Genomic DNA, 11,732 nt, shown 5'->3' with positions numbered 1-11,732 from the left:
TACGTAAAATTAAATTTTGTTCAGGCCTTGTGTGTGACTGAGCAGCTTAAACGTTGCTCTTTGGCGCATTGGCAGCCAATGGAGCTGTTTCATACACTCAGACGCTGAGCTGAATCTGCTTTTATTACACGCCAGCTTGGTGGAAGCATTTTGTAAGATTTGCAGGCTTGTAAATGGTAGTCTGCCATGCAGACAAACAGTGCATTACCATAATCTAACCTACGAATGAGCAAATTGTTCTTATGCATTCCAGTGGGATCCAGGTAATTAGCCTTTTTAAGAGCTTCAAAATCGTGAAGCTTGTTCCACATAGGACCCGCACATGGTCTTGCACGGATAGGGTATTATCAATAAGGACCCCCAGATTCTTTGCACATTGCTTGGGTGCTGAAGCATCTCCCAGTGTCTGATGTGGGTGCATTCCTAGATTTAAACGCTGTGTAACCCTGGGAACTTCAGTATGCTATGCCTTCCACAGTGAAGAGTAGCAAGGAGAAATATCTTTATTTCTCCTTGTTATTGCCTTTTTCCACATGTGCTGCATCAGCACACATAAAACAAGTATTTGCAATGCAATAGGTCTCGCATTTAGGAGAGTTTTGTAAATGTCACTCCTATTACATTACAAATGCTAGTTTGTAAAAATGCCCATGCGGTGCTTTACCTTTAAAATCAGCCACGCCCCTTTCTTTAGATGTGTGGTGAGAAAAGAAAAGGGTGTGGCCGCCATTAAAGTGAAAGCCTGGCATGGGGTGCTTTTAATTTAAAAAAGCATTTGCTTGTCAATCTGACAAACAAATACTTTTTATTGGAAAAGCACCCCATACTGCGCTTTCAATTTAATGGCAGCCCTGCCCCTTTCCTTAGACTCGGCTGGCTCATTTAAGGAAAGGGACGTGCCTTACAAGTGTAAGTGTGGCATGGGGCATTTATAAAAATAACAAAATAAATAGTTTAAAAAAACATGTGGTCGCGTTTGGCGCAGCAAGTAAAGCAAAGGCAGAGCCACTATCAGCGTGGCTTGCCATGCTATGGAAAAAAAAATAAAGCTGCTGCAAGAGAGTGTGTCCTGCCTGCAACAGCAGGCATGCGAATACCATTGAACAAAATAGTGCTCGGAGACTGTAATTGAAGCCTTTCGAGCAACAACACATGTAAAAGCGGGTGTCCTCAATGGAGCTTACAAATGAAGACAAGGCGGTACTAAGGAGGGACTAACAATCCTATTTACGAATCAGAAGCCAGCATTTATGAAGGACAATGACACAATCCAGTGACATATATGGGCGGAGAGTGGGCGGGGTTACCAGTGTATAGTCCAATACATCATGCCTCGCAGAGCAGCTCATGAGCTGCCCAGGCTCGACCTAAATAGGAAAATGCCTCCAAGGATGGTTTTTGTGCAGTAATGGTGTCCTTTCCTGCACTAAAACAATTCTGCCTGATACACAAGCCCCCTTGAACCAGGGTGCAAGCGTGCTTGTGTTGGCGTTAGGTTACACACAGTATTCCCAGATAGATGGAGCAGAAATGCTCCACATCTTGCAAACTTGTCGCATTTCTGCTCTCTTCCTTTCACGCAACACGGATCAACAACTGTGCTTGCTGCCGTGCGTTTAGTAAATATGCCCCTTGGTGTCACCAGTCCTGTAAATACTGGCCCCTAATTTTCGAATCTGATAATTCGGGACCCTGAAGGCCCTAAAACACTCCTAACTGTGAATTACGTTAATTCATATGGCTTATTTTTCTTTTACTAGCGAGATTAATTTACTAATATATATGTTTTCTCACTGCGTGGTGTTTGATAAAAATTTGTTTTCCTTCTAGGTATACTGTATTCAAGTGTAGTCCTTAAAACACAACAGATAGGTTAACTGCATTCAGAGCGCGCAATTACATTTTACGCTGTGCTGGCTGCTAACCCCCTGATGCTGCCATAAACTTCAACCTTTCCAGGCAAAACGCGCAGCACAAAAGACTAAACAGCTCTCGGAACAATTCGAATAGAAATGACCTTCCTGGGTAGAGAACCCCCCTTTGTTGAGACTGCAGGCTTAGAAACGAGGGATATAAAAGGGCCTTAGTCTGACAAAACCAGAACATTACAACTGTCGCAGCTCCGGAACACCAACATTCGACATGGGAAAGGTAAGTGTAAAAATATTATGCAGCATGCTTTGCCACGCATATACATTTGAGAAACTCCACCACATATCAGCTTAAATGAAATAGCAAAAAACAATTCCAAAGATCTCACCACAGAATTTAGGCTGTAAGTGGAGCAGGATTTATGAGTGTGCAAATATGAATAGCTGCACACATATTTCTTTAGTAACAGGCTAATGAAACCAATACATTGTAGACTTTTTTTTAAGGGTGTCACTCATTGGGAGGGTTTTGTGGTCGTTTGGAGGGCGGCAAGGATGAGGGGTCAGTCGAGTGTGATGTCAACTGTTTAGCCTTAGGCCTTTTTGTACTGTATGCTAAACCTCCTCTGGGCCAATACTTTGACTATGACTATGACTACTAGAACTATGAGTGTGGAGATACGAAAATCAAGAATGGTTATCTTTTAATTAATTAATTAGAGTCTTGCCTTTCTCTTCTTACTTTTTTCTTTATATATTATTGGTAGCTACTGATGCACCCGCGACCATTATTTATCTATGTATGCTGGATTTCGTATCTTGCATTTTGCATCTGGAATGAATTGTATTTTGTTGTGTAACATGTGTTCACGAACTTTCAAAATAAAAAAAATAAAAATAAAAAAAGGGAGGGTTTTGTGGTCAGTGAATCCCTTTGTTAAAGGATGACTCAGAAAAACTATGCCTACACATATCAACAATCCAAATATGTGTTTAATCTCTTTCCTGTCAGATCATTTTCTACCAGGACAGGAACTATGGGGGACACTCCTACGAGTGTAGCGGGGATTGCTCTAACTTGCACTCTAACTTCAACCGTTGCAACTCCCTCCAAGTATACAGTGGTCCCTGGATGCTGTACGAGCGCCCCAACTACCTGGGCTCCCAGTACTTCCTGAGGCGAGGAGAGTTCCCCGAGTATGATCGCTGGGTGGGCTACAATGACTCCATCAGGTCCTGCCATCGGGTCCCAGAAGTAAGTTTTACTCTGAAATTTCCTCTGAAGTGTATGCTGATATTCTGTGCATATTAGCGTGGGGCAGGGATCTTTTTCTATAAGTGTAAAATGGAGCCATGTTTAGGCTTTTTCATATATATATATATATATATTTTTATTTACGTGCTGGTATGCATCCATGAAATCTATTGGCAAGGTCATTGTCATAATAACCGAAATTTGAAATCAGCCACTGTTGGAACTGGTCCTTTTTGCAGGGATATCCCCAAACTTTATGCCTTCCCCCTGTATTTATTCTGACCTGTTTTTGTTGGTTTTATGACTCTGGGCACTTTACCACTGCCGATCAGTGCTAAAGGGCATATGCTCTCTTTTGTAAACTTGGTAAGATTGGTCTACACCTATTTGGCATATTTAATTTATCTGTAAGTCCCTTTTACAGGGATAACCAATATACCAAGGGCCTGTAAATTAAATGCTACTAGTGGGCCTGCAGTGCTGCTTGCTTCACCCACAGAAGTAGCTTTTCAAACCTGTCTCAGGACAATGCCGCTGCAGGGCCTGTGAGCGTAGTTTACTGCCATAGTGATGTGGCATTTAAAGTGTTTGCCACATCTGAAACTCCCCTTTTACTACATATAGGTCACCTCTCAGGTAGCCCCTAGGTAGCACTATGGGCAGGGTGCCGTGTAGGTAAAATGTACAAAACGTACGTTTGTTGTGTGGCATGTCTTGGTAGTGACAAACAGCCTATTTGTCTTCTCACTGCTGTGAAGCTGCCCCTCTCATAGGTTTGCATTGGGAATCCCTGATGTGTGTTTCTCTGGTAATTTATCATATGAAAGGTGTAGCATGGTCATGTTTGGTATGTTTAGAATAGAAGTAATAAATCCTGCTTATTGGTGAAAACAGATTTGCTATTACTATTTTAGAAATGCCACTTTTAGAAGTGGACATTCCTGTGTGCTTATGACTCTTTGTGCCCTGCCTGGTTGTGTATTCAACATCGGGTTTAGACTGACCGGAGCTGAGGATGTGCATTCACTGTAGACAGCCACAAGGGGGGTTGATGTGTATCCTGCCTTTTCTGGGATTCTCATAGTTGGGCTGAATAGGCCTGGTCTGCATTTAGAGTGGTGGGAGGAGCTGTCACCTGCACCTGAATAGGATTGTGCCTGCCTTTCACAATGCTGCCCACCCCCTTGTAGTGAGTCTGGAGCCACAGCTGGGAATTGAATGGGGGTGTTGCGTACTTCTAAAAGTTGTTTGAAGTACCCCCAGAACAACAACTTCTAGAGTATAAGTACAGGGGCTGTGACCCGGTGATTTTTAGACGCTGCATGGACTTGTAACCAGATGCTGTTGGCTCTACAAACAGCACATTGCCAGGAGGAGCTGTTATGCTGTCCGAAGGAACCACCATGGGACTTTACTGATTGTACTGACCTGCCCAACAGGACCCCGTGCGCTGGATTACTGCCTGCAATCCTACTTTGGTGCCCCAGTGCTCTCCAAGGAGTGCTTTTATGCCTGTTGTCCTTGAAAACCCTATTGCATGGTGAACTGCATCATCTTTTGTTGCTGTAAGGCCTTCCTGGGCCTTCTTGTTGGAATTTTTTTTAGTGTGTTTCCCGGAGTGGAAATGTCAGTGCGCCCTAGTATACAGGCAAATCGAGATAGCCAGTCTAGATTGAGGATAACAATTGACACAGAATTTACGTAAAATAAATCCCTTGTAGGCGCCTTTACCTCCCAATATCTTTTTCCCTAGCCGTCAAGGGTAGATTGGGTTGCCCATTGTTGTTGATACTAGTATACAGAGGGCCTTAGTTGTTGGAAGCCCATGCATTTTTTATGGTGCCCAACCGCACCTCTGTGGGCATTGGACTTGTGGTGTCATTTCTTGGCTAAGCCCGCACCCGCTGCCTTCAGTGCTGTATGCAGTGAAGCTCTCCTAGCGAGGGCGTGCCTGACACAAAGGAGTCCTGGCAACATGTTTGCCGTGCTGACGAGGGAGTGCAGTCTTGCCCTGCCTGCTGCCGAGCAGAGGAAAAGAGGGCAGGGTCACCAGGTGACACAGGAGAAGGAATTCCCCGGCAGGAGCCCTTCATCGTTGCCACAAAAATGCAGACCCCAGAGCGGGGCAGGTCCCAAACTGCTGGAATAAGCCAGAGCCTCGTGGGCTCCAACCACGCAGGAGTTTCTGTGCCCTATGGGTAAGCCAGTCCCAGCTCAGCTCAGCCGCACGGAGGGCCTCTGGCCACTGAGGTTGGAAGTGGAGCTGCCCTAACGCTACCAGCTGTGCCACGCGCTAGTGGCCAGCAAGCATGGGGAGGGCTCCCTGCCAATGTGGGCAGTGTGGGTGCCTCCCCTCCTTGTTGCACTCATAATTGGGAGGCATTTGTCCTGTGATTTGGGCAGTATGGGGTAAAGCCTGCTAGAAGACCCTGTGTATTTTTCTTTTTAAAAGATCGCTGCATTGGTTGCAGCAGCTGCTCTGCACGATCGCTGCTGGCTGCCTCCCAGTGTGGTGGCAAGGAATACTGTACTTCTGCTAAAAGGCACCTAGGTGCTTCTACGCCTTGCACCTTGTGGTGCCTCAAGGACCGTTTAACCTGAAATAGGAGCACAGGAGCGATGTGCCCTATGTGATGATGAGGTTGGCAGATTGATGTATTCATATGGAGATGATTTGGTGATCAATTTACATTCTTCACACAACTGCTCCCCTGTTTTTGCTATGCCTGATGTTTCAAACAGTAGTGGTGATTCATGTACCCTTACATGCTGCATTTTATGTTTCCAGGTATAGGTCATTTTATGTCTTACCATGACAGGATAATGAGTAGTATGTCAGAGTATACGTACCATGTGCAGTGATGGTGGATTTATGATTTGTGCAACCTATAAGTATTTACTTGATTGCACTAACTTGTAATGATATGACAATTGCCTGGTTGTCAAAGTGATTCAGCCTAACTAGGATATGTTTATTCTCTGTCATGTAAAAACCTTTGCAATGTAAACGTGTGGAAATGCACTGTCAATTAAGAAATAGTTCATTTAAGTTGGTCATGTCCACTAAAATCCAGATTTTGGAGAGGTATCATTCTGACACTTCACACACAAATGGCAGACATTTAAGACTGTTTTTTAAAAACAATAGATGAAAAATGGCAGGAGATTGTGTTTGCTCGCGTAGATTACGGTAATAGTTGTAGCAGATATTCTGCTTTTTTTGGGCATTAATACAGACATCCAGACATATTTCTGGAAATCTGCAAAAGGTGCACATTTCCTGAAGTTTTCATATGAATAAATATTTTTCTGCATGCAGAATTGCAGTAGTGGTACAATTCCACAGGTTGAATGTGCTTCTTCAGATTTACCTTTTAGTTGTTTTGTCACGGGGAATATAATTTACCTATAGAAATCTTATACTTATATGAAATATTATGGATGTTTCTATACACTTCCTCGCCTTGGTAGTACTCTCCTGCCTGCCCTAGTGTGTAGAAGGTTTTCATTGGTTTCAGGTGAAGGACACTGCATGAAAATGGTTGATAAATATTTACAAGCTTTCTCGGTGTTCACAAACTTTTCCGGGTGAATTCACATAAACAACTAAATATACCCACCTTTAACCCTGAATTTGCAAGTAAGAACATTCAATCAATACTGATAGCATTTCCCTATGGAAAAAAAACAATCAGCCAGTGTCACAGCCCACAGGAATGTGACTTTATCCTCACAAATGTATTTGTGCACTTAATTTGAATATAGGTGCACATTAACCTTTAAGAACTGGCCTCTCAGTTACTTCAGTTATTAACGACTGGACAAGGTTAGACTGAAGAGTTAAACAAATAACATTGGGGCATATTACCAACAACTAGCGATGAATATCGCTATGTTGCTTTAGCGGCAATATTAATATCGCCGATCTCCGACGATTTTTATCGCTTAGGAGCCTTGCTATTATCAAGGTTTACCTCCTAAGCGATAAAAATCGGCCGAAATGCATGAATATCGCTGTAAAGTCAGCGATATTCATGCATTACCGAGCAAGTGCTCTTAGCCATGTTATCCACCTACCATTGGATAACATGGCTAAGAACAGCTCTGGGCAGGTGTTAGCTTTTGGAGATAATCGCGCTTAGCGCGATTATTTCCAAAAGTTGGTAATAGGAGATAGAGATGTTAGCGACTGTTTCCAGTCGCTAACACCTTGGCACGCCCACTTTGCATGTCATTAGCGAGAATTATCGCTGACATGCAAAGTGGGCACCTATATGCCAGATATCTCCTACTAGCTGTCGCTAACTGGTGTTAGCGACAGCTAGGTAATAGGGCGATACAATTATCGCCGCTTTAGCGGGCAAAATTCCCGCTAAAGCGGCGATAATGCCCTTAGTATTCCTTTAGAAAAGGTTTTGCAAAGGCACCAGGTGCCACTAAGCAAATAAAGGGGCTGGTGCTCTTGAAAAAAGTTTTATGTGCGATGGGAAAGGTCAATCATCTTAGAAAGTAAAGAAATACAGGATGACACACTCTGGCCTGCTTGTATTTTGCTTTATTATAATAATGCGGGATAACAGTTTCGTGCAAACATTAGTCAGAATTTTCTTGTTTTCGACACTATATGCAGAGTTTCGTAGTTTGTATGTTTGAAACCTTAGCTCAATATAAATTTGAACACTAGATGGCACAAATAAAGTGTTAAATAAATCGGAACCTAATTAAAAAGAGATACCCTAGCTGCCAAGGTAGCTGAATGAGATGCATATAAAAATCTGAGGGTCTTTGTTTCAAAAGTCTTGCTTTCTTATTATAATGAAGTGTAAAAGGTCGGTTGTATTATACTTAACAGGTTGCTTATAAACCACGTGTTCTGTTTTTACTAAAGTGCTTGTATATAGAACGATTTCCAATGTCATACCTTAGAATTGCTCCCATTACCAACAATGTTTTATCCTTCACCACATGCACTGTTCAAAGTGGTTAGTGGCACCGTGACTCCTTTCAAAGAGCAGAAGTTATACTGGGATGAGACTTCAGAACATCATAATTGACACAGCCCTTCTAATTTATCGTCTTTGTTTCAGCCTCCCTCCTATTTGAACAAGGTGACGCTCAGATGCCTTTCAAAGCAATGGCTCTGAGATGTGTTCTAACCAATGTTACCAGCTCACTACTTGAACATCTCCATGTTCTTCATTGCTCTCACAGCATGACAGCAAAAGTAGGATCCCTGCATATTGCTCCTGCTTACCTCCAGCTGAGAAGTTCGGAGACCATTTACTTTCCGCTACACATGGATCTCTGACTGCTTGAGAGGCAAAGGGAGGCAAGGGGAGAATTATTTTATCTCTCAGAGTCTTATTTGGACGCTCAATAACTAAGTCCACAACTGAAAAAGTTTTAGTTCGATTTATTACAAATTAAAAAGTAAGCTCACATAAACCACTCATATCATGAGCATATAAAAATACAAATTAGTAGAACTTGTCCAAATCTCCTGAAGTGATGAGCTCGATACAGAAGAGAAAGGATGATTAGCTAAATGATTATGTAATAAACAATCAGGCCAAAAAAAATCAATCAAATTTCATTAGTTGAGTCTCAACAAGTAACATGAATCCAACCGTTCCCTACACTATCCAGCACCCCATGGACCAATGTCCGGGGAAAAATGTAAAACAAGGTGTCAGCAGTGAAGTCTGCAGTACAGTACTTCATGAATGGGTCAAGTAGCATGAAGCCACACAAACATAGGTCTACACCCCACAAAATCTCAAAGATGTCTGGCTCCTCTAAGTATCAACAGGCAATATCAACTGCATTCGAAAGAACATATTCTGCGTGACCTTCCCTTGAGACTTTTCCATCGGCCAGGCGTGATTCTTCCAGCTCCCTTCCCACATGGATAAGTAATCCTTCTCATCCTTGGCCATCCTTCTTCTGCACCATGAGAACTCATCCCCCTTCTTAGTACCGCATTCCTCTCATGCTTCTTTGTACTTTCACACCACAGTAGCGATCAAAAATATCTCCTCTGTGCTAACTAATAAGGTTTTGTCCTCGCTTGCAGTGGAGACAAAATACAGCAAAACATTCCACATTGAAGGTTAAGCACGAATCAAATGTTAACTGCATCGTGTGCTTGCTCTGAAAACAGCGTGGGCTAAAATAAATGACAAATGAAATTAAATGAACGTGTTAGGCCTAACATATTAGCTAACTCGACAGATGCATTGGGATACATATATCTTGCACATGTTCTATGTAGAAGATCAAATGTAAATAATTAATCATTATAATGTTTACCCTAAGTTATTACTAATAATTTCTAACTATATATTCAATGGTTAGACTTCAACCTACCCAGATACATTAATCACTAGCATCATAATATCACGTTGACCACTTATTTGCTCTTGAATGCTAACACATCCCTTTCAGTATGTTACATTAGTCCCAATTTATGCACAAAGATAATCAACACGTTTTCTCCACACTTGATGTTCGAAAATAATTTTACCTCTTCCTAAGTAATATTAGTCACAAATAATGTTTGAGTGCCAACTACAGGTAAAAATGATGCGCTCTTACATTTCCCACATGGGGTCAAAATATGGCTTCTCCACTCCAACTGCAGCAGTGACAGTACCCGACAGTTGCTCTATCCGACACACCCCAATAGTGGGCAGAAGTGAATTGGATCTTATTCAAAAGGGTTTCCGGGGGCAGCCAGTATCTTGGGACTGGGATCTACATTAACAATAATTGCCACTTACGTTCACGAGGAGACTTTGGAGCAGATTTATGATAACTGGCGCATCCCCAGGGATGCGCCAGTTATTTTGCGCCGCTGCTCCGCCACCCATGGTGAGCCGCATTTACAATGCGGCGCACCGTGGGGAAAAAACGGCACAGATGCGTGACGCATCTGTGCCGTAAAGGTGGCGCATTGCTGGAGTTGCGTCGCAAGCGCGACGCAGCTCCAGCAAGGCTCGGGGGTGCCCCATCTTTACAATGCTGCGTCAAGACCTACGCCTGCTTCAAGCAGGCGCAGGGTTTTGACGCAGCATTGGCCTGAAAGTGACTGAGTGAAATCTTATAGATTTCACTCAGCCACTTTTGCGAGGCGCACCTGCCCCGGAACGCCCATCCTGCGCCGGAACGCCCACAAGTGGCGCAGGGCTTTACAACGTGACGCATCTGCCTAGATGCGTCACGTTGTAAATGGGTCGTAGGGATGCGCCACGTTTACGCCGCATTTGCGTGATGCAAACGTGGCGCATTCCCAACATAAATCTGCCCCTTTGTCTTTGCATGAAGATACCTAACTTGGCTTATGATCAATCTTATCACAATAGTGCACATTCAATAGTGAACTAACAATATACTGACAAGGTTTGTAACACCTCGATGCAGCACAATTATCAAACGTAGTTGCACAGCGTGACAACATTCCATCAAACTATAAGGAAAGCAACATTTCGCCAGCAATATTGAGACTTTTCCTTGTCTTTTTTTTGTCATCAAAGCACCATGGCTCCTTCAGAATTCGTGTTTACGAGAAAGGTGACTTCGCAGGCCAGACGATGGACTTCACAGTTGACTGCCCAAATGTTTTTGACCGGTTCCGCTTCAATGACATCCACTCCTGTAACGTGCAGGACGGGCACTGGATCTTTTATGAGGAGCCCAACTACAGAGGACGCCAGTACTACCTGAGGCCTGGGGAGTATAAAAAATGCAGCGACTGGGGTGCCCTGAGCCCTAGGATTGGCTCTTTCAGACGAATGGATTACATTTAATAGCTAATCGCAATTTCATCCAATATTAGTTAATAAAATCGGTACTGGATTAAGATATTGTGAAATGTGTCAGTTTTTAATATGTCCAATGGGTTGTACGTGTAGATGCCATCAGTGAGATGATGTAACTCCACGAATGTAGTTAATAGACCTGATGTTTGATTTCGAGAAGTTTCTACATCTTTTACCATCCATCAAGGTGAGTGTATGTTATGATTTGAAGGTTTCAGTTCTTTCGGTCTTTAGCTAATTGGACAGATCTGTTGGCCCACTATTATTCTTGCTGTGCAGTTCTATGCAGAAGACATTTTGGTCTGCTTGGAGGTTGCTAAAGACCCATTCCAGTCACTGGAATGGGGGAGACATGCTTCTACCTTTGGGCCATATGAATCAAGCAAAATTGCTATCGCAAATGTCGAAATTCGAAAAATGTCGGCGTTTGCTTTCGCAATTTTGCCAAATGGTATGTAGGAAGCAAATCTGTGTGCAAAATAAGGAATCACAAAATTTGTGATTCCTTTTTTTGCAATTGCATTTAAGGAATCGCAAATTTTGCGATTCCTTAAATGCAATGTAAGAAGCACCCAAAAAGTGCAATTTGGACTTAAGGAATCGCAAATTAACACCAACTTCAAGTTGGTGGTAATTTGCGATTTCTTTGAAAAATTCACTTTTTTGCATTTTTCAAAGTGCAATGTGAAGCACATACATGCCCTTAGGGCATGTATGTGCACCACATGTGCACACATGCTTATTTCAGGGGTGCAACTGGGTGTCCTTTTGACACCCCTGCACCCTTGA

At 42.9% G+C, this 11,732-nt stretch overlaps 1 protein-coding gene across 1 annotated transcript; it reads left to right on the top strand.

Annotated features, from left to right (window-relative positions):
- The first annotated feature begins 2,111 nt into the window (after positions 1-2,111).
- Positions 2,112-10,967, top strand: LOC147730540 (gamma-crystallin-3-like). Its single transcript, XM_086958581.1, has 3 exons — positions 2,112-2,151; positions 2,884-3,126; positions 10,659-10,967. Exons 1-3 carry the CDS (start codon positions 2,143-2,145, stop codon positions 10,929-10,931), a joined length of 525 nt encoding a protein of 174 aa, XP_086814707.1. The 5' UTR covers positions 2,112-2,142; the 3' UTR covers positions 10,932-10,967.
- The last annotated feature ends 765 nt before the right edge of the window (positions 10,968-11,732 follow it).

The sequence above is a fragment of the Lissotriton vulgaris genome, chromosome 2_1 (assembly GCF_964263255.1).
Source record: "Lissotriton vulgaris chromosome 2_1, aLisVul1.2, whole genome shotgun sequence".
Classification (NCBI taxonomy): Eukaryota; Metazoa; Chordata; class Amphibia; order Caudata; family Salamandridae; genus Lissotriton; species Lissotriton vulgaris.
The sequence above is the reverse complement of the archived record's forward strand: the minus strand, read 5'-3'. Positions and strand labels throughout refer to the sequence as shown.